Source organism: Candoia aspera, chromosome 2 (genome assembly GCF_035149785.1).
Source record: "Candoia aspera isolate rCanAsp1 chromosome 2, rCanAsp1.hap2, whole genome shotgun sequence".
Lineage (NCBI taxonomy): Eukaryota > Metazoa > Chordata > Lepidosauria > Squamata > Boidae > Candoia > Candoia aspera.
Window position 1 is genome coordinate 174,733,936 of NC_086154.1, and position 24,064 is coordinate 174,757,999.

Genomic DNA, 24,064 nt, shown 5'->3' on the forward strand with positions numbered 1-24,064 from the left:
AGGAAGAGTTTATGTACAAGGGGCAGCTTTTTGCATGGTTAAAGCAGCTGTTTCTCTAGGCTGGTGCAGCTGTTTCAAAAGCGGCTCCCAGTTGTCTCTGCACATGTAGAGCACATCCTCTAAAACGAGGAAAGATCACTACAAGCGCACAAGGGAAATTTTTAATTCCACCCTAACATCTAAGCTTCTTCAGGGACTTGACTCAAGAGTGACCTTGTAACTAGTGACATCTACCGGTAACTCTTAGAACCATCACCTCACATTCTGCAAAGAGGTAGTTCTTTATCTGCAATGCTTGTATACTAATTTCCAATAGGAGAGAATATCTGTAGCTCAGGGTTGAACTGTGGAGTCCTTGGTGCTCTCTGGGGTTGGTAGGTTGCTTGCAGACGTTTCGTTTCATTGCCCGACTGGGCAACAGCTTCAGTGCAAGAAGGGAGTGGGGTTTGCTCCCTGTTTATATGCAGTCGCTTGCCCTGCCAGTGTTGGTGGGGGGGTGTGGTTTTCTCCTTGGCAGTTCCTTGATTAGGCTGTTGTTTACTGCTTGATTCTTTGTCTGAGTTGGTAGTTCCTTGATTAGGGCATTGTTTTCTATTTGATTGTTTGTCTGGGGTTAATCGTGGTGTTAATCCCTGCTTATCTGGGTGTTGATTGCTGGCGAGGAGGTGTTCTGGTCTTTTTGTTTCCTTTTTAGCTTTTTTATTGTCTCTTTTTGAATGGTGTGTAAATGTTGTTTATGTGCCTGTTGATGCCTTACTTGTCTGAATGCCAAGCTTCCAGGAATTCCCTCGCTTTTTTGGATTTAGCTTGGTCTAGGATGCTGACAGTTTCCCAGTTGAAACTATGGTTGAGTCTGTTGTGGGATTATTTTTATTTTATTTTATTTATTTTCTATCCCGCCTTTATTATTTTTATAAATAACTCAAGGCAGGGAACATACCTAATACTCCTTCCTCCTCCTATTTTCCCCACAACAACAACCCTGTAAGGTGAGTTGGCTGAGAGAGGGACTGGCCCAAGGTCACCCAGCCAGCTTTCATGCCTAAAGTGGGACTAGAACTCACAGACTCCTGGTTTCTAGCCTGGTGCCTTAACCACTAGACCAAACTGGCTCTCAACTGGCTCTCTCTCTAACCCCATGATGTTAGTACCTGGGATGCTGCAATGGCTGTAAATGCGAACCAGTAGGCAAGTGCCTGAATTGCGATCATGTGATTGTGCGGATGCTGTGACAGTTGCAAGTGTCAAACAGATTTGATTAAATGTATCCTCCACTATAAGATTTTTCATAAGTCTTTTATGCTTTATTGATTTTTCTGCTAATGTGGTTTCCCATACTTTTGGCTACTACTGATTCTCTGAAAATTATCCTTTAAACTTCTAGGGCATTTTGAAGAAAAGGTGGGTGATGGCTAGCCAGACTACCCTATTCCTATTCCCCAAACTGGACAGCTCAACAGTGCCATGGGCACTATTACTTCTGTAACTGTTCTTGTTTTTGCCTTGATAATGTGTAAGCTTGCATTCCCCAAAAGGTCAGATTTGGCCCTTTGTCTGCCAGTTGCTGATTTCAGTTGTCAATTTTAGAAACATCTGCTTCACAAAATAAACCCTCCTTAATGCAGCTGCCACGAATGTTTCTGTGGTTTTAGACAGCTAAGAACCTTGTCCCTCCCAACCTCAAAAAACAAATAAAAAAAATAAAAAGACCCTTTTAAATATTTAAGAATCCTCTGTAAACAAGGGAAAAGCAAGATATGCATCAGGGTTATGCAGCCTTTGGGGGGTTGAGAGCCTCTCGTAGCATGGAAAAGGCTGCATTTCAGAAGGGTGAGCAGGGCTAAGCCAAACCATTAGCTTGATTTCATTTAAATCTCTAAGCTAGTCTTTCCCAACCTGTTGTATTCCAATATGTTAAATTTATTTCTCTTAATTTACAGGGAATTTTGGAAACGAATGTCCACTTCATTTAAATGAGTGTTTTTCAAACTTGGCAACTTTAAGATGTGTGGACTTCAACTCCCAGAATTCCCCAGCCTGCATGAATTCTGGGAGTTGAAGTCAACATATCTTAAAGTTGCCAAGTTTGAAAAATGCTGATTTAAAGGGTACTAGAGGTTTCTGTCATGAACAGAGTAAGAGGAACTGAATGGCTAGCCCTGTGGATACCAGTAGAGAAAGTTGCTAAGATCTCTCTCTACCACAGCCTTTCTCAACCTTCTGACCCGGGAGGAACCCTTGAAATATTTTTCAGGCCTCGGGGAACCCCTGCACATTCAGGCTCAAATATAGGCCAGATGTTACAAAATTGTTTCATGGGTAGGCCTGTATATATGCATTAACAGTGTTCTTAAGCTAAAAGTAAAAAATGAAACTTACCTCTTTAATGTGAAGTTGACTGAAGTTGAAATAATTTTTTAAATAAATCGTGATCTCCCAGGGAAACTGTAGTGACCTCTCACTGAACCCTAGGGTTCCATGCAACCCCCTGGTTGAGAAACCCTGATCTAGAGGCACTGAAACTAAACCAGGATTATAGTCCAATGTGCCACTGTCAGTATATCAAGAACACTGATATGTTTGGTCCAACCCTGGCTGTGTTCAAAAGAGCTATGAAAATCCAGCTCTTTCTCCAGGCCTTGGGTTATAGTCGGTCACATGCTTGTCTATTAATGATTGATTTTCTTCTGCTGCTGCTGCTGGTGGGAAACTGTTGTTTTAATTGTATTGTATGATTGTTTTTACTGTATGCTGCCCAGCATTGTTATGGAGTTGGACAGCCTTATACAGTTTCCGTTGGCAGATTGCTAGGAAAGCATTTGGCCCAGGAGAGATCAGAAAAGTCACACACCAGGCATTTCTATAAAAATAATTTTATTTACAGAAAACAAACATATTTAAAGGCTGTTTGCTGAGAGGAGATATTTCTCTCAGCTGCATATTCTCTGCAAGCCTACACAGAAGGGAAACTGAACCTAAAACAAGTCCAGGCAAGTTCTTCCCCCCAGGTGCAAAAATTAACATCCAAAAAGGGGACAATTAAATTCAACTTCTTCACCCGCCAAAATGATGAGTTACCATAGTAACCTTAATCTGTAGTAGAAAACGTATTAACAGTTTCTACAATAAATAAATGAATAAGAAATCCCACGGCTACAGGAAGATTATGAAGTTAAAAACATCCCCAAAAAGGCAGTAACAAGCTAGTTCTGTATTGTTCCCAAGCAAATTACGAGGACCGGGAGTTGAGCTTGTCTCACAGTAGAATTTAATTTATCAGCACAGAAGCAAGTTACTGCAGAGTTTATGCTATTTTAATAATCAGAACAAATTGGGAATCGTTGATGTTGTCCTGGTAGTGTTGAAAATGCAGATTGTCACAAAGCTGTGTAGGAACTTCTTGGAAAATGAGCATGTATTTATTTGAAACTTCAGCAAAGGATTGTTACCTTGCCGTGGTGCTGGAGCTTGAGCACCTCAGTGATGCCATGAGCTAAACCGTGAAGGGCCACCCAAGATGGGAAGGTCATGACAGAGAGGTCAGACTAAATGCGATCCCTGGGGAAGGTAATGGCAACCCACCCCAGTATTCTTGCCGTGAAAACTAAATGGATCAGTACAACCAGAGATATGTCAGTATACCATCGGAAGATGAGACCCCCAGGTCAGAAGATGGTCAAAATGCTACTGGGGAGGAACAGAGGATGAGTTCAACTAGCCCCAGACATGATGACGCAGCTAGCTCAAGGCCGAAAGGACGGCTAGCGGCTGACAGTGCCAGTGGTGAACGGCGAATCTGATGTTCTAAGGATCAACGCACCATTGGAAACTGGAATGTAAGATCTGTGAGCCAGGGCAAATTGGATGTGGTTATTGGTGAGATGTCAAGATTAAAGATAGACATTTTGGGTGTCAGTGAACTGAAATGGACTGGAATGGGCCACTTCACATCAAATGACCACCAGATCTACTACTGTGGACAAGAGGACCACAGAAGAAATGGAGTAGCCTTCATAATTAATAGTAAAGTGGCTAAAGCAGTGCTTGGATACAATCCAAAAAACGATAGAATGATCTCAATTCAAATTCAGGGCAAGCCATCTAACATCACAGTAATCCAAATATACGTCCCAACCACAGATGCTGAAGAAGCTGAAGTAGAGCAGTTCTATGAGGATCTGCAGCACCTACTGGACAACACACCTAAAAGAGATGTTATTTTCATCACGGGAGACTGGAATGCTAAGGTGGGCAGTCAAATGACACCTGGAATTACAGGTAAGCATGGCCTGGGAGAACAAAACGAAGCAGGACATAGGCTGATAGAATTTTGCCAAGACAACTCACTCTGCATAACAAACACTCTCTTCCAACAACCTAAGAGACGGCTTTATACATGGACTTCACCAGATGGACAACACCGAAATCAGATTGACTACATCCTTTGCAGTCAAAGGTGGTGGACATCTATACAGTCGGTAAAAACAAGACCTGGAGCTGACTGTAGTTCAGATCATGAACTTCTTCTTGCACAATTTAGGATCAGACTAAAGAGATTAGGGAAGACCCACAGATCAGCTAAATATGAGCTCACTAATATTCCTAAGGAATATGCAGTGGAGGTGAAGAATAGATTTAAGGGACTGGACTTAGTAGATAGGGTCCCGGAAGAACTCTGGACAGGAGTTCGCAACATTGTTCAGGAGGCAGAAACAAAATACATCCCAAAGAAAGAGAAAACCAAGAAGGCAAAGTGGCTGTCTGCTGAGACACTAGAAGTAGCCCAAGAAAGAAGGAAAGCAAAAGGCAACAGCGATAGGGGGAGATATGCCCAATTAAATGCAAAATTCCAGAGGTTAGCCAGAAGAGATAAGGAATTATTTTTAAACAAGCAATGCGTGGAAGTGGAAGAAGACAATAGAATAGGAAGGACAAGAGACCTCTTCCGGAAAATTAGAAACTTTGGAGGTAAATTCCAGGCCAAAATGGGTATGATCAAAAACAAAGCTGGCAAGGACCTAACAGAAGAAGAAGAGATCAAGAAAAGGTGTCAAGAGTATACGGAAGACCTGTATCGGGGATAGCTTTGATGGTGTGGTCAGTTAGCTAGAACCAGACATCCTGAAGAGGGAGGGTGAATGGGCCTTAAGAAGCATTGCTAATAACAAGGCAGCAGGAGACGACGGCATCCGAGCTGAACTGTTCAAAATCTTGCAAGATGATGCTGTCAAGGTAATGCATGCTATATGCCAGCAAATTTGGAAAACACAGGAATGGCCATCAGATTTGAAAAAATCAACTTATATCCCCATACCAAAAAAGGGAAACAGTAAAGAATGTTCAAACTATCGAACAGTGGCACTCATTTCACATGCCAGTAAGGTAATGCTCAAGATCCTGCAAGGTAGACTTCAGCAATTCATGGAGCGAGAATTGCCAGATGTACAAGCTGGGTTTAGAAAAGGCAGAGGAACTAGGGACCAAATTGCCAATATCCGCTGGATAATGGAAAAAGCCAGGGAGTTTCAGAAAAAGATCTATTTCTGTTTTATTGACTATTCTAAAGCCTTTGACTGTGTGGACCATAACAAATTGTGGCAAGTTCTTAGCAGTATGGGGATACCAAGTCATCTTGTCTGCCTCCTGAGGAATCTGTATAACGACCAAGTAGCAACAGTAAGAACAGACCATGGGACAATGGACTGGTTTAAGATTGGGAAAGGAGTACAGCAGGGCTGTATGCTCTCACCCTACCTATTCAACTTGTACACAGAACACATCATGCGACATGCTGGGCTTGAGGAATCCAAGGCTGGAGTTAAAATTGCTGGAAGAAACATTAACAATCTCAGATATGCAGATGATACCACTTTGATGGCTGAAAGCAAAGAGGAACTGAGGAGCCTTATGATGAAGGTGAAAGAAGAAAGTGCAAAAGCTGGCTTGCAGCTAAACCTCAAAAAAACCAAGATTATGGCAACCAGCTTGATTGATAACTGGCAAATAGAGGGAGAAAATGTAGAAGCAGTGAAAGACTTTGTATTTCTAGGTGCGACGATTACTGCAGATGCTGACTGCAGTCAGGAAATCAGAAGATGCTTAATCCTTGGGAAAAGAGCAATGACAAATCTCGATAAAATAGTTAAGAGCAGAGACCTCACGCTGACAACAAAGGTCCGCATAGTTAAAGCAATGGTGTTCCCTGTAGTAACATATGGCTGCGAGAGCTGGACCATAAGGAAGGCTGAGCGAAGGAAGATCGATGCTTTTGAACTGTGGTGTTGGAGGAAAATTCTGAGAGTGCCTTGGACTGCAAGGAGATCAAACCAGTCCATCCTCCAGGAAATAAAGCCAGACTGCTCACTTGAGGGAACGATATTAAAGGCAAAACTGAAATACTTTGGCCACATAATGAGAAGACAGGACAGATGCCTGGAGAAGATGATGCTGGGGAAAGTGGAAGGCAAAAGGAAGAGGGTCCGACCAAGGGCAAAATGGATGGATGATATTCTAGAGGTGATGAACTCGTCCCTGGGGGAGCTGGGGGTGTTGACGACCAACAGGAAGTTCTGGCGTGGGCTGGTCCATGAAGTCACGAAGAGTCGGAAGCGACTGAATGAATAAACAACATTTATTTGAAGGATTTATGCTGATCTATGACTGAAATAAAGATTTGATTGATAGACATTTGAAGGATTTGTAAGGTTTTTCCAGCAGCTTATAAAGATAGTTAAAAAGCAGTCCTGTCTTCGCACCTGCAATCTGAAAATCGCAAGGAAAAGTTGGGAATTGTCCTAGCAGTCAGGAATCACGCTGAGACAAGGAGTAGGTCTCTAGTGTTTATTACTGCTACATAAGACAGAATCCTAACAAACTGAAGAAGCGTGGGAAAAACCCAGACAGATAAACCCCAGAGGTTAAGGCGGGTCTGATCTGTGTCTCTTTGAATGGCTGCTTAACTCCTCAGTACTCCACATGCGTTTTCCCCCCTGGATAGAGGCCCCCTCCTGCTCGCCATCAGTACTCATGACAGGAATAGAGAGGGAAAAATAACCCTTGGTTCTATATTTCTGGCCAGAATGTAAAGTAGTTGACAGAAAGAAGCCAAAAGTTGGTAGCCTGTTGGGTGACTTTTTCTTGCTCAACTGATTATCACCCTCCTTCTCTTTCTTTCTTACCTCCTACTTGTTGTTTATGAACCTTGCCACTGTTGCATCTTTACAACTAGTGCTTTAAATGAAAAAATACTGATCCTTATGTAATTAACCGGTGCCACTCCTGGATACAAGGGAATTATTAGCTGGCCTAAGTACCAGGATCTTTTGGATGCCCAGCTTTACAGAAGCATGGATTCTGAAATGGGGGAAAACAAAAAGGTATATAATTGGCAGGGGCCAAGGTGGGGTGTGTGGAGAAGGACTGAGCTCAGTTCCAGAAAGGCAGCAGTAGGTATTGCAACATTTTGCTATACATTTTGAATGTACTGAGCCTTTCTGCACTGAGGGAAAAGCTAAAGTATTTCTGATGTCCCTTCATCCCTTGAAGCAGTGTTTCTCAACCTTGGCAACTTTAAGATGTGTGGACTTCAACTCCCAGAATTCTGGCTGGGGAATTCTGGGAGTTGAAGTCCATAGATCTTAAAGTTGCCAAGGTTGAGAAACACTGCCTTGAAGCTTCTCCCAGCTGAAGAACCACGAATTGGTCCTTAGAACTAGTATGCTTTTCACTGTTTTCATTCTTTTTTTAGTTGGTTTATTTTAGAATGACTTTCCAGGGGTTTTTTTTTTTTGGTAAACCATTTTACAATCTAGTACAAAATACTTTTACTAGTAAGGAATAAAACAGGAAGGAAATTTGTGAAGTGCAGCACCTGAAAAGTAGAAGCAGACCTATATTTTGTTTTCCATATTGAGTTCCTATCTCCCTGTTCCTTTCCCCTCCCCACTGAATCGTGATCCTGAATCTGTATGTTTTTTTTCCATTTCTCTTAGATGTACTTGAATTTTGTGTCCCAGGCTCCATATATGGCTTAGAGATGCGTCTGGCATAGTCCTGTATTTACAGGGGTTAGGCTAAAGCATTAGGCTTAAGAATATACAGTTGCTTGTAAGGGTCAAATGGTCTTGTAGTTATGGGCACGTATTCTACATTCTCGAGTTATAAGTGTAACTAAAGAAGAGCATTTTTCAAAAAAGGCATCCATGTTACATATTAAGGTTACCTTTAAGGCTAGGTATCCATACAAATTCAGAAGCTCATTATGTAATAAGAAATAAAGCCAACATTTTAAAAAAGCCTATAAGGAGCAATAGTATTTCAAAAAGCCAAAAGGAGCAGTAATAGCTTCCCAGAGTCACTTCCATAGTGAGATGGGTGGTGTATAAATTTGATAAATAAAATAAAAATATGTTAATGAATATTTAACTAGCTGGGTATCCTAAGATAATAGATGTTTAAATTTAGTTTATTGAAAGTCCAACTGTACATATTTAAGCAGGCTGCAGCCTCATACTATCTGTTATTTCTTAATGTTTATGTTTAAGAAGATTTCTTAATTCAGAATGTGTTTCATTTAGCTGGCAAGCTTTTGTTTTCAGTATCTTCGGAAGATTGAACCTTTTCCTCCTGATCGTTTAGGTATCTTATATTTTACTGCCCACATGATCTAGCCTACCGCTGTTTCTGTTTTCCACCTATACGACTGATGATTGCAGGAATGAAGGAAGTAACAAGAACCTGGAAGGTAACAGGCGGAATTGTCCACGCGCATAGACGCTTTGCAGACGCCTGGCTAATCATGATAGGAGTTGGTTGGGCCAGAGGTAATACATGAAACTTCTCTGTTTTAAAACTAGGTTTTGAACCATTCTTACCTTGCTTTCATGGAGAGTATCTGGGACTATTTGGGTAAGAAAGGCTGACTTCATACAAAACTGTTCAGGGGTATTTGTTCTTGGCTGCTTCTCAGCCCTCTGAAAATTGTTTATTGGAAATAAATTCCCTTCATAGGAAGCATCAACATGGCCAGGGATGCAGTGTTAATTTTATGGTACGACTTCGTAGCCTTTTGATAAAATCTGCTGCAATGGCTGACATTGCTAACCTGTGGAAAACATGTTTTCTCTATCTCAAATCCAGCTTTACAGTTTCCTTCCCTCTAGGTCCTCTTATTTTCCTTTCAGTTAATGTTGGATATTTTTCCTGTGTCTTTTAATCTAATTAAATCCCTTTTCTTAATTTTCTCTTAACTTTTTTGTATACATTTTAATTCGAATTTATATTTGAATATAAATAAATAGATATAACTGAAGAACTTAAAGCCAATAACATTTTCACATATCTGGTATTATGCCTTTGCACTTAAAATAAAATCAAACCTGGTATTTCTGCTTGGTGAATGTTCAGCTGAAAGTTCTGCCTAGTAAATGTGTATAAAATTAACTTGTATGTGAGCATTTACCTGTGTTAAACTATTTCCTTTTTTTTTAAAGTATTTTTATTGCTTTAAAACGATTGCAACAAAAAAGCAAACATAATGTACACATTACATTATGTACAATTAAAATAAGATATAACATCTGTGTGCATGCACACACACACACACGCACACACATATACAACGCTACAAATAAGTTTTAAAACAGCAAATTAAACCTTGACTGTACAGAATCAAACTGTCCAGTCTTTCCATTTCATCAATGAAGAACAAATTGAGAGCCTGAGAATGTACTAATTTCATTAAGCCAGACCTGGGTGTCAAGTATACAGGTATCTTTCCAAGAACGCATAAGAGTCTTTTGCAACAATCCAGGCACAACAGACTCAAAGTTCTTCATTAATAGATACATTTTATATCTAGCAGTTTCTGACATATTGAGAGGAACTAAGGAACACCCTCCAAAAATCTGCTAAAGCTTCCTGTCTGAAGCAATTTCTACTCATTACTGTATTCTCCAGCCAAAATGGGGGCATGCAGGAGTGGGATACAGGCCAGCCCGGTAGTTGGTCATGCAGCCAGTGCATGTGATGAGCTGACCACAGAGGAGATTCATACTTTATTGGGTGCAAAATTGGGCTGGAGGAATGTTTTATACTGTGAAGTCACAATTATTTTCTTTCATTGAAAATGAAAGCTGGGAAAGAAAGTGCGGGGTGGCCTCCATTGGGACTGACATAAGATAACCTGTTGTTCTGTCTTGCTTATTGGATTATAACAGGATTGAGAAAAAGTCAGTCCTTCTGCAGCCTCCTTTCAAGTTCTTGATTTGTGCACATTGCTGTCATGTTATAAGCAATTAGCTCTCCTCCTTATTTGTACCCAGTAGGATATAGACATGCCTTCTTCTTTTAAAGCTTACTGATTTCTTACAGTATGAGGCCGTTATGGATTCTAAACTTCAGAGTGAAGCTGCTGCTTCCATTTTTTTTTAAACAAAGATTAAACCTTTCCTTCTCAGAATAGGATGCTTTCTAAAGAGTCTCAATTTGAGGATTCAATTTCAATAACTGTAAAATAGGTCATTTCATTTCTGCCTATAACTTAAGGGCCCTATCTTGTGCCTGTGAAAGTAATGTGATAGATTTGCAGTTGTCCTAACTAGAACTGGGGTTGAGTGTCTAAGATCTTTTGAACCAATTTAAGCATGCAATAATTTGTATTGAATTACAGGAGCTGGTGGCGGTCTAATATCCAACTTTGAACAGTTGGTGAGAGGTATATGGAAGCCTGAAACTAATGAACTGCTGAAGATGTCATAGTAAGTCAGTGAAAAGCACATTAACAATTGGCAGTTCTGGGAACACTTTTTTTTTTTTTTTGCATTGGAAGATCTGTATAAGTAGCTATTCAGTAATGTGACTTTAAAAGCAATACTATAAAATGATTTATTTCTACTTTTTCTCTTTGAGGGGATATTTTCCACACCAACTTGGTATTCTGAGAAACCTCTAAGCATGTGACACTGAAACTTGGCATACTGCAGAATGCTATATGTTCTTGTAACTTCGTAAAAATTAAGTAGTGGTGGGCCAGATAACTCCAGGAATGTCAGGGGATATCTACAGTGTTTTTCTGAGTGTGTATAGTAGAATTCTATTAATTTGTTTAGTGACAATGAGGTTATCATTTTAACGTGAGACAGTAGAAAGGTGCTCCTTTCTTTATTTACTAAATTAAAATCTCTTGCTGCCACATAAACAAACTGCAACTGGCAGCCTAGCAGAATTCTTCATTCACCAGAAAATGGGCAAATTGGCACCCCCAAACAATTGTCCCAAAAATCTTTTTGCACCACTCCTCAGACAGATGAATAATGATAGCCAAATACTTTGGCCCAGGTCTTGAATTAAGTAAATGTCTTATAATACATTCTTTAGGTTGTATGTTGCAGAGAACATTGGTGCTGGCAAGGACATTTTCCCTAGAATATAATAACATAAGAATGCTGTAGCTGTGGATCAGGCTAAGCCCATTTTAGCTCAGCCTTTTGTTTCTCTTGCTGCCAACCACATGCCTCTGAGGTGTTTGCAAGGAAGAACCAGAGAGATATCCCTCTCCCACCGTTATTCCTCTACAACTGGTCAGTGGATGCATGCTGTTCCCCTTGGGGAGGCAACGTGGAGGCTTCAAGTCCAACAGCCCTTGGAGGACCTCTCCTTCAAGAATTCCTCTGTCCCCTTTTAAAGCCATCCAAGTTAATGATCATCCTCACGTCTTGTAGCCATGAATTGCCCAGAGTTAATTATGGGGTGTGCAAGAAAGTGTGTCCATTCATCTGTTTTAAATCTTCCAGTTAACTTTATTGGAAGGCCTGTGGTCCTAGTGTTTTGAGAGAGGAAAACAACTTCTCCCTGTCCAATTTTTCCATGCTATGCATGACTATAAACTTCAATTACACCCTCCTTCAGTCACCTTTTTCCAAGTCAAAGAGTCACAAAGAAGAATATCTAATATATATTAGATATCTGATATCGATGAAGAGCTCTATCCTTTTATTGAAGAGAAGGTTTAAGAGTCCTCTAATCATTTTGATAGCATTCCTTTTCACCTTTTCCAGCTTCATTATATAGTTTTTAATTGTGGTAATAGAACTGTACACGGATGTGCAGTGCATGCTGTAGATGTTTTTCCTGGTGAAGTATAGAAAGCTCAGACTCCATCCCTGTGTCCATCCCGGTGAACTTAGGGAGTTTTGCCCCAATGTGCTTCATTTCACAATTATGTAGTGAAACAGATGTATTTAAATTAAATTGCATTTGCTATTTAGCTAACCATCCTCTCAGTTTAATTAAATCCTTCTGGAGCTCTTTATAGTCACTCTTGCTTTTGACCACTCTGAATAGTTTGAGACAAATTTAGAAAGTTCACCCGAAATCCAAAACGGTCATGAATAAGTTAAAAACTCAGATCTGTGACATCTTATTACCTTCCATTTAGAAAACTGTCCATTTCACTGTATTCTTTGCTCTTCTAAAATCAGTTAATGAACCATAAAAGGGCAGGAACTGTTGAGAAGGAATTTTGTGAAAAGCCTTTTGAAAATCCAAGTACAGTATACAGTGTTGATAGGTCACCTCCATCCACATGCCTGTTGAAAACTCTTTAATAGGTTGATGAAGCAGGATTTACCTCGGCCAGTTCTTCAACAAGGCTTGTTCCTCCATATTCCTAGGTTGTTTTTTTTAAAAAAAAATTCTACCCATTTGCCTGAAACACATGTTAAACTGATCGGCTTAAAATCTGCCAGATGTCCCCTAACTGATTTCCATGATACTTTAGATATAATTGCTGGGAGATTAGGAGTTTTACATTTGAGTTTTTAAATAACTCTCATCATTATTCAGTGATTTGATACAGTGTAGTCTCTCAAGATGTCCTAGAATATCTTCTGTTGTTACCAGAATTGAGTTATTTGGTTGCTTTTGCCTCGAAAAAAGTCTCTCCAGACTCAGATATCTGCCCTTTAACCTCTGTGCTTGCTGGCTTATTTTCTGTTACGTTTGTCCACTTGGAAGGCACACTCATTTCTTTTAGAATGTGCATCTTATCAGAAGAAACTGTAGCTTGTTGAATTTGCTAGTTTCTGCTGTGTCCTTTCTTACTAAAGTTTAGGAGCTTCTGTACATGCATCTGTAAATACAAAGAATTCATTCAGCTTCTCTGTAATTACCCTGTCCTCCCTGAGGATACATTTCCTTCTTTTATCATTTAATGTCCAACTGCCTTCCTGATTTGTTTTTTGCTTCAAATATATGTAAAGATGATCTTATTTCTCCCCTTCCCTTTTTTATTTTATTTATTTATTCTTGTGATGTTCTTGGCTGAGAAGATCATTTGGGCCTTCAGACACCAGACCCCGTTGCCAGTTTGCTCTGAGGTTGTCATACAAGTCATACAACTCAAAATGGAACTCTTGCCTGCTTGACCAGAAATTCTCCTTACTATTTCTGTAGCGGTTATGGGTTTTACAGGGACAGGTTGCTAGCCTGTCGCCTAACCCTCCTCCTTTCTCATCTGGGCTTGGGACCAGCAATGGTGGAGTTACCTCTAACTGCAGTGGAGAGCTTCACCTATCTGGACGGTGTGATCGCCCGGAATGGAGATGCAGAGGTGGATGTTAAGTGCCGCATTGGGAAGGCACTAGCCATTTTTCAGAGGTTGAATAAGTTCTGGTCCTCGCCATCCATATCGCTGAAGATTAAACTCCATCTGTTTACTTCTATCATGATCCCGACAGCTATTTATGCCAGTGAGACTTGGAAGGCATCAGCAAGTATCAACAAGAGGCTGGACGTCTTCCAACAGAGATACCTCCGCCGAATCTAAAGATCCGATATTTTGATCACATCACTAACGAGGAGATGCTCCGAAGGAGTAGCTCGTGTAAACTTCATAACATCGTCACACGTAGAAGACTTCAACTGGCTGGTCACATCTTCCGCATGGAGAACAACTGGATCCCTAAAGTGGCAATGAGTTGGCCTCCTCCTGACGCTAAACAGCGAGGATGCCCTTGAGTAACATGGTGAAGAACACTGACACAAGACCTGAAGGCATTGCATATCACATGAAAGGATGCCAAAATTCTCGCCCAAGACTGAAAGAGCTGGATAACCCTTACTGCCTGATATGCCACATAGCATGGACCTGGGAGAGATTTATTTATTTATTCATTTATTTATTAAATTTATATAGCCGCTCATCTCAAACCAGTGGCTCATATACCTGTCCTAACAAGCAGGAACCACGCAGAGACGAGAAATAGGTCTCTGGTGTTTTATTACTGCTACATTAGACAGAAAATCCTAACAAACTGAAGAAGCGTGAGAAAACCCATACAGATAAACCCCAAAAGTCAAGGCAGGTCTGTTCTGTGTCTCTTTGAATGACAGCTCAAATTCTCGCTACTACGCATGCGTTTCCCCCCCCTGGATAGGGGCCCCCTCCTGCTCACCCTCAGTGCTCATGACATCACCTCTCAGATGCTTCCTCTTCCTCAGTTCTTTCTCCTTATCTGCCAGAGTATGTGCTCCTTTTTATTCATTCAAGCCAGTGGAATGTTAGATGAAGTTTTGGAAAGGTTTGAAGTTGTCTGTCCATCCTGCTGTTGGCAATCCCACTGTGGGAGAGATGGGTAGCTGCTTCTTCCTGGTCATGTAACCCCCATCTGAAGCTCTGCAGCCCATCCCAGTGCAAACATATACAGAAATATGGAGAGATGCAACCCAAGGAACAGCAGAAACACACACACACACACACACACGACATTTTTGTAACACAGAATAAATTATAGACACCTCCTATGGCAGCTGCTGGTAAAGAGGTTGGAAAGAATTCCAGAAGCACTCTCTGTATGTGTTCCCTAACAAGTTCTTCTCTGTTTCCTGAAGAAAGTCTCACAAACTTTCATAGCTTCCTTCATGCTGCTAGAAAGGCTGACCTGTTCTTGGATTTGGTTGACATATTCTTAGACTATGGAAGACTTTCTAGTTTTCTAGTTTCTTGACATTATGGGAAGATTTGGCTCTCTTTAACATTTTCTTTTGGTCTCTTTTTTTTTTCAAATATTTTTATTAAGATTAAAATTAGAAAAGTAAAAACTAATACAAACTACAAAAATATAAAAATAAGAAAAATAGAAAGTGCAGGAAAAAAATAAGTAAAAAGAAAAAAATAAGTAACTTTCCCTTTCATCACAACAAGTACAAACAGTTTTAGTAATTCACCATCTCTTAAAATACAACAAATGTATTCTTCCCATAACTCATCTCTTAGCTATTAACAAAATCTTAAAGCCACATCATTCATTCCTAGTCAGCAAAAGTCCATTAAGGGCTACCAGAAATAACTACATAACTATTTTTATGTAGATCAAATAAGCCAACTCTGTATTTCTTCCCTGTACTTTTAACAATCCTAGGTTTTTTAATCCCTTAAAATAATGTCCTCAAGCTTGATTTATTTTGATCTTCTCTTTCTCTCCTCTCAGCAAATCCTTCAAAGATCTCTTGTAAATCCAGTAAAAAAAAAAAAATCCAAATCTCTCTTCTGAATTAATACTTGTATGTCCTTTTCAAATATCAAGACATCAGTCAATTTCACTTGTCTATCCAGTGTGTCATCTTTTTGTACATCATTCTTATAGCTTGTCATATTTAAATCCACATTCAAATCAGTTTCAGTTTTATCCAGTATAACTTGTTCTTCAGTAACAGCATTTGCCCACCATCCATCTATGATGTTAGATATTCTTAAAATTAATTTCTCGGTCCATAAGTCCCAAATCTCCATAAAAGCATCTGCTATTAAAATATTTTGTTCCATTTAGTATTAACGTATCTAATCTGAGTGTTCTTCTCCTTTAAGCAATCTTTAGTTTCCTCTGGTTCCCTCTAGTGTCCAACATTCAAAGTCCCTTCTTATTGTGTGATCTTTCCAGCAAACCAAAACAATCAAAGTTTCCCATGGGAAGGATTATTATATTTAATTACAAATTCTCATTTCAAAACCATCTGAACCCTTAGTCTTTTTTTAACTTTCCAAAATCATCATTTGGAAGCTCCTTTTGCTGATTATTAAAACAAACAAACAATTTTTCTAAATCCTTAAATTCAAATGTTAAACTTCTTTTGCAAAGGAGAAGGAAACTCATCCAGTGAATGCAATAAAAACTTGCCATTCTGAATATTTCAAAAACAATAAAAAATAACTCCATAGGTGATTGAAGGTTGAGCTTTTTGTCCATAAAAAAGGTTGCGTTATGACTCTGAGCTAAGATAGAATCCCTGACTCCCAGCTGCTTAACCCAGAAGCCATTGCAAAAACTTATGTTCTGCGATCTACTCACAAAGAGTGGCTATATGGAGTACACATGGGTTATCTCACACTCTCTCCTTGCTCTGGAGAGACTTTGCCGATCCAGATCCCACATCCAGCCGTGATCTCTGCCGTGGGCGCCATCCCGTTCCAAAAGGGATGTCTATCTTGCCATGAATCCTCACCAAAAGTCTACTTTTGGGCCTCATTTTTGAGAGGTTTCCCCTTTTGTAGTCAAATGTAGCTCTGTTGGAGCTTGCTGGGAGTTTCTCATTTGCATGTATGCTAAATATAATAGCATTATGGTTACTGTTTCCTGTTATTTCTACAACAGTTATGTCTTGCAGCAGATTATGGTCGCTACTTAGGATTAAGCCTAGGGTTGCCTCTCCTTGGTCATTTCTGAGGTCAACTGTTCTAAAACACAATAATTTAGGATATATAGAAATGTGGGTTTTTTCCATGACCTGTACATGAATGTACCCAGTCTGTGAGAGGGAATTGAAGTCATCATTATTACAAGAATATCTCTTTTGCATGCCTCTCTGATTTCTTTAAATATCTCAAGATTGCTCTTAGTATTTTGATACCATAGCCCTAAATCTACCCCTAGATCTAGTCTATGTTTGAGATCAGAGAATTGCCAGAAAAGTTCAGTGAACCTTTTCTTTCTCAGGAATGCTATGTTCAAGGAACATGGATTACTTAGACTATAGTTAGAAAACCACCACTATGAACCATTGCTTCCTTTGCTAAGAAGGGGAGAAGATTTAATTATCTTTCACCAAAAGTATTTATACAAATACTACGTTACAGCTTTAAGACTAGAAAATCAGTCCAGCACTGAGTACAATAATAAGAATATTGTGGATACCTAGAAAATTCAGAGCAGAGATGCTCAACCATATAAGCAAACCTGTTTGAATTTGTGTGAGCAAAATCCAGATAGACACAACCTGCTGTGAGTAGAACCGTTCAGTTTGCCTTCCAGTTATCTTCATCACCCGCTATGCTACTCCACTTGGTGGGATGTGTCCTAGAGAGTGCCAAGGCTTCTGTTTTCATCAAGGTCTGGGGTCTAGAGTGAGATGCCATAACTATGCTGATGTTCTCAGATAGTTGTAGAGAAGGAGTCACAGGCTGGATGTGGTTTGAGTTTGATCCAGACAAAATAATTTAGGGATTATAATAGTAAATAGTCTAGGAATAGACTTGGTTTTAACCAAGTCACACTCATCCTGAGGGGAACAAACTTGCAGCTCTTTTTCTGCTGCTAGGGCAGTGTTTCTTTTGGCCACATCTGCTGTTTGCTTCTCAGTTTGCAGAACTAGTGACAAGTGCCCTTCATTTGCTCTTATATACTGATTATAGAGCCAGTTTGGTCTGGTGGGTAAAGTGCTGGATTAGAAGCTGTGAGACTGTGAGTTCTAATCCTGATTTAGGCACAGCTGGGTGACTCTCTCTCAGCCGTAGGAAGGAAGTACTGGGAAGCCACTTCTGAAAATGCTGCCAAGAAAAGTGCAGGGACTTGGCCTTGTAGTCATCAGGAATCAGAGTTGGCTTGATGGACCCTAACAAAAATAACTGATTAGTATCATATCCTAATTAGGAAATTGGGATTAAACCATAGTTTCTAATTCAGTGAGAATGAGGTTCATTTATTTGATGTCTATTCTAGTGAATACTCAAAGCAGCTAACAAAATTAAAACAAAATATAAAATGTTAAAAGCTTAAAACTATTAAATTGATATATATCTATATCTATCTCTGTTTAATCGTGTTCAATTCTTGGAGATTGCCTGGACAAGTCCCTGCAGTTTTCTTGGCAAGATTTCAGAAGTGGGTTGCCATTGCCTCCTTCCTAGGGCTGAGAGAGAGTGACTGGACCAGGGTCACCCAGCTGGCTTCGTGCCTAAGGTGGGAATAGAACTGATGGTCTCCCAGTTTCTAGCCTGATGCCTTAACCACTATACCAAAGTGGTTCTCAAATCGATATTAATATAATATAATTAACAGATGAAAACATGGAGAAAGAGATGCATCTTTACGAATGTTTTTTTTCTGAACACCAAGAGAGTGGGGGCCAAGCACAACTCCCAAGGAAGCACTACACGAGAAGGCCCTCTGCTGTGTGCCAGATCTCTGACAAGAGGGGCTTCTTCAGAAGGATCTCCATTGTAGAGCTAAATACAATGACTGACTGAGTTCACAGTAGGAGTGCTTGGCTCTGGGCTATTTACAGCTTGGAAGGTTAATACTGTAGCAACTTCTTAAACTGTGCTTGGTAAACAAGTGGGAAAAATTCAGATTTTTCAGTACAGGCATCATGTGTTCCCTGTTTGTTGCATTAACCCCTGGTAGAAACATTAACGCTACCTCTGAGGCAGGGTGGAAGCAAGACCTTAAGCCTGGTCTTAAGGCTTATGAACCAAATCATTGCCTTTGAACCAGTCTTTTCTGTAGACTGTTTTTGGAGTCTCGTGTTAAGTTGTTCCTATATGTCAGTGATTTCTGTTTCAACGGGTGTGGGCACGGATACCTCAAGGAAAAGATTATTGGAACAATGCATTCTCCCTTCTGACCCAACTTATGTGTGGAGAGCATGGAGATCATTTTTGCATTAAGGAATAACTTTTAATCATTCACATTGGTGGAATGGATAAGTGTGTAAGTTTCTCTTTGGGGGAAGAATTGTAATGAGAGGTAAAGCTGATCTGTCCTTCCCTGAACCCTGAACATCTTGCCAAAGCCCATGCTTTTTAGCAGTCCTGCTCCATCTTTGCATCCACACACACCTTGCTGTTGTAGTAATGGAGATCTTAATATGTCAAACTTCAAAACAATATTAAAAATAATTGAGGGTAAGAGTTTATGGAATAAGCTAAGAGGAGCTTGGCAGCAGAGTTCAGCAGGGAAATTTAAGAGGGGGGAATCTCTAGCAAATCTTCCTTCTAAGTTGACCGCTGGTGCATGGCTAACCTCAGAAGGGAACAAGAAAAAAAATGCCTTCCTATTTGGTGGTGCCTTAATAAACAGAAGTGAAAATGAATGTGCATGGTTTGCAGGCATGACCTAGAATGCTTGTGTCATGTTTGTGTGCTGCCTTGAAATAAAAATTGGCATATATTTGCAGCAAGTGCAAGAGCATAATTGTGCTTGAAGAAAATATATGAGGATTGGAGCAATGAATTGCCACATTTCAGCTTGTAACTTATCATTATTCCTCCCTGCTAATCCATTTGGGGAACAAATGGCACTGTCAAGAGCAGCTACAACTGTATCAGCATGACTTTGAAGCTCTAGGAAGAAGATTCAAAAAATGGGCACCCTGGGGATGTTTTCATACTATGAAAAAAGGCTAGAAAGTGGGAGGTGGGGAGAATACTGCAGGGGTATGACTGGCTTTGGAAATGATGCAGATGGAAGCCATCTGGTTACTGGTACCATGGTCTGAGTTATCTGGATGATGGACTGCTGGCACAATATGGATTGCATCTGACCAAAAATCTGTACTATAGACCTCCAATAAAGACTTGAAGGAAGTGGGAATGCTGCTGTAATGGGACTTCTTAAACCACTCAGTGAAAAATAATTCAGAACATAAAAGTTAAAGTCCTTTGTGCATTAATACTCAGAGTATGAAAGATACAGAAGATGAACATAATTCTTACTATAGGAAATGTGATTCCATAGGTATAAAAGAGTCCTGGTGGGATGACTACCAAGATTGGAACATAGTGGTTGAAGACGTAATTTGTTCAAAGGAGCAGAAGCAATAGAAAGGAAGGAGGAGTTAATCCACTCCTGCTCAGAAACTTAAAAAGAACTTGATCATACTGTAGAGAACATCTGGGTTAAATAATTGGAAGAAGAAATAAAAGCAATATTATTGTAGATGGCTACTATGACCTGCCTGACCAAGGATAAGACATGGAAGAGGTTTTTCAAAAACAGATTTTTTTTAAAATGAAGTAGTTTGGGAGACTAAGCACAGATGCAGCAATTCTAATGAGGAAAAAAATGGAGCATGGCAGAAGAATCCAATGTGGCTGCACAAAAGCATGGTGAAGATCTGAAAACTGAAAAAGGACCTATCAAGAACATGAAAAGAGGAAACCTAGGAAGTGAGAGCTAGAATTGCAGAGACAGTATTACAAAGATTATATGGAGCTCTGGTTGATGGAGGATGCTAAGAACAAGGAAATTAGCTGCTTCAGATATACTCAAAATATGAAGAAAAATATCAGTGTATCAGATGCTCATTGAAGAAGGCATGATGATGATGATGATGATGATGATGATGATAATAATAATAATAATAATAATAATAATAATAATAATAATAATAATGAAAAGGCAGAACCATTCTTTGTTTGGCTCAGACTTCTCATATATTAGAGTTCTTATTCCCCTAGGCGATTGGGAAGAGTTGGGTAGAGGAGCAGAACAAGATTGATAGAATCCTGGTCAGGGAATATTCATTTACTTTGAATGCGTTTAAATCTCCAGGGCCAGATGAATTGCAACCTAAGGTTCTGAAGGAACTTGTTGATGGACTGGCCAAACCTTTATGCATTATCATTGAGAAACTGAGTGCCAGCTGATAGGGGAAGAGGAAATGTTTTCCCCTTCTATCTTCAAAAGGGGAAAAAGCAACCAGTGATCTACAGACTAGTTTGCCTGGTATCAATATCTGGGAAGATAAAGTGATTGCTTGGTAAGCATTTTGAAAACAGTGCAATCATTATCAGAAGCCAGCATAGATTTGGCAAGAGCAAGTCTTGCCAGACTCACCATATCTCATTCTTTGATTGGGTAACTTCCTTAATTGTGGTAATGCTGAAGATGTTTGGCATGACAACTAACTGGATACATAGCTGGCTTGGGAATTGTACTTGAAGACTGCTTATCAACGTTCCTCATCAAACTAGAGTGAGATACCAAGTGAGAGGCCACAAGGTTCATTGTTGGGCCTATATTCTTCATTTTTATTAATGACTTGGATAAAGTGATGGAAGGAAACCTAATCAGATCTGTGGATGATACCAAATTGGATAGGATGACTAATGCTTCTGAAATTAAGTTAATAGTTGAGTTAGAGAAATGGGATGAAAATAAGAAAATGAAATTTAAGAAATGCTTTCACATAGGGCTTATACACACTTTGGATAGCTTTGCTGTGCTTTCCTCCTGTTTCATGTTGATGTAAATTACACTGTACTCGCCGTATGCCCTTCAGTGGCATACTGTGCTGGGCCATGCTGTGCTGCTGTCTGTAGGGTTTGTATGTAAGCTAGCTAGCTTAGCTAGCTAGCTAGCTAGCTAGCTAGCTAGCTCGCTCGCTCACTCGCTCTATCTATCTATCTATCTATCTATCTATCTATCTATCTATCTATCTATCATATTTATCATATTTTTATCACCACCGCCCATCTCCCCCACAAGATGCTATAAGAGCAGTGATTCATAGTTTTCCCTGACTGAAATTCTAAAATCACCAACATTGGGAAAACCCACCACAGCTGCCATTCAGAAGGTGGGCCAGAGTGGTACTGTAAGGTCTGAGTACTCTATCCAATCAAGTTGTTCTTCTAATTTTTCCAAAGGACTAATGATCCATCCACCTAACAACCACTCTCTTAATTGCAACATAGTAGTCGCCTGGATTTGTGCGGCCCAGAGGCTGCCATGGCATAGGTGTTTTTGGAATCAGAGTTCAAGAAAGGGATGCTGATATACATGCGAGATGTTCAGTTCTTTGGATATACCCACACAGTTTCTCCAGAACGGATTGTTAACCTGCTGGCTAGTTGATCTATTGATTGCTAGGTGGTAGCAAAGAATTTTTGCTGTCATCTAGTGATTGACCAAACTTTTGCACCCGAAACGCAGTGGCTGGATAAGTACTGTTGAAGAGCTGGATGCCAAATTACAGCAAATATAGAACCAATCATCCAGAAGAATAGGAGAGGAAAAATATGTGGCTGTATGTTGAGGCCGTCTCCATATCAGATTACATTCTACAGTGGGATGAACCTTCTAAAAGACCATTCTGAGAAGAGAGGAATTAAGGAACATGGCTTTCCCGAGAGCAGCAACCATTGCTTCACAGGTTCTAGTTTGTCTCACCACCAAAATACCACTGGTGGAACAGATACCCAGTCCAGGCACTAGACGGAATTACCTGCTGGGGTAATTGTAGCTGAGCAGATAACCATCTCTGATTATATCACCTCAGTTCTCTTCTGGTACCATGCATTGCCTGGATGGGAGGTCATTTTTCCAGATAAAATACTGCTTTCATACTAGAACACCTTGGATGGGCTTCAGACTGCCTCAATAGTGGGCTGAGATGGAGGATCTGTTGTAAAGACATATCCTCTGCTGTGAAGACACATCCATGGCATGAAGATGGGGCATCTACCTAGCCTGGCAATAGAACTTGTGAAAAAAGTTCCACAGATGACATCTGACTACAAGTAGAATATGTGACACGACTGCAAAAAAGACAAGTATAGTTTAAAGCTAAATTGACAGAATCATAGAATTACATTGCGGGAAGTAATCATTTCACTTTTTGCTGTGTTGGTCAAACCTTACCTCAAGCATTTTGTCCAGCTCTGGATACAACAATTAAAGGATTCAATCAAACTGAAACAGGCTTCGAGAAGGGTGGTGATCCAGGAACCAGATTTGAAACTAAGTCCAGTGAAGAAGGATTGAAGGATCTGGATTGAATGTGTAGGCTTGAGAAGACTGAGGGGGAAATACTGTAGCAGTCTTATTTATCTTACTTTATTTATTCAATTCAGTGTTGAGTCTCAATGATCCTGGACACCTTACAAAGAAAAGAACTTATGTCAAAAAAAGAATACAGCTCACTGGAAGTCTAACTCCACGATAGATTTAAGTCACAGGAAGGCACATTCTGATGGAAGGTTAATAGTAAGAACAATTTAACGGTAGACGCTGTTACCCAGAGAAGTGGCGGACGAGGGGCTGGAGAGCCAGCATTCATGGATCCTTGAATTTCAATTCCTGTTCAGAGCTGGGAGTTGGATTCAGTGGCTAAATGGCTTCTTCTGACCATCACAGCAGTGATATTAACGTGCTGTGAGAAATACATGCCTAGCACACAGGGAATACTGCTTGAGTTACAGCATCCAGCTTGGCCTTGCAGAAGCTAAATTGGGAACGTTAAATTGTTTCCATTTTATTTCTGCCTTAGGAAGTAAGAGCTGTAACTGGCTGGCAGGCCATAGCCTGCTGCTGGAAGAGGTAAATGAACTCACGGTGGGCATTTTAAGGTCCCCTTGCCCTGCCTGTCTGACTTCCTGACAAGCTTTTTTGTGGAAATGATTATTTTGAAAACAGGGCTGTGACTTCTAGTGTGATAAAAGCAGCAGGGGCATCGAAGCACTTTGGCACCCTGCTTCCATGGCACTATCCTTGGTAATAAAGAATGACAAGAGAGAAATGGAGAAATTCAAGCAGATTTGTTGCCAGAAATAAGCTTTGCTTGTAAAAGCTAGGTGGAGGAAGAAAAGGAGACAATGTGCTGGGCGGATGGGCTAGATCCTTCAGCTATGAGGAAAATTATGATTTCTGTCAGTTTAATTCACCACAGATGTGTCTTTTTTTTTTTCTGTTTTAAAAATATATGCTGGCCAAGAAAAAAAAAACAGCTTTAACTATTTACAAGCAGCAATGTAAAGCTGACGAAAAGAGGTGTTTATAAAGAGCTCATT

General features: G+C 40.0%; 1 protein-coding gene across 6 annotated transcripts in view; it reads left to right on the forward strand.

Moving 5' to 3' along the window:
- TMEM38B (transmembrane protein 38B) overlaps positions 1–24,064 on the forward strand; it is a 255,952-nt gene that overhangs the window by 13,617 nt on the left and 218,271 nt on the right. For all 6 annotated transcript variants that reach the window (XR_010067306.1, XR_010067305.1, XM_063294940.1 and 3 more), the window contains 2 exons: positions 8,638–8,822; positions 10,670–10,757. Coding sequence is in view for 4 of the 6 variants with exons in the window: in XM_063294940.1 (XP_063151010.1) it covers positions 8,638–8,822; positions 10,670–10,757 (273 nt within the window). In the remaining 2 variants the exon portion in view is untranslated. The remainder of the gene's footprint in view (positions 1–8,637; positions 8,823–10,669; positions 10,758–24,064) is intronic.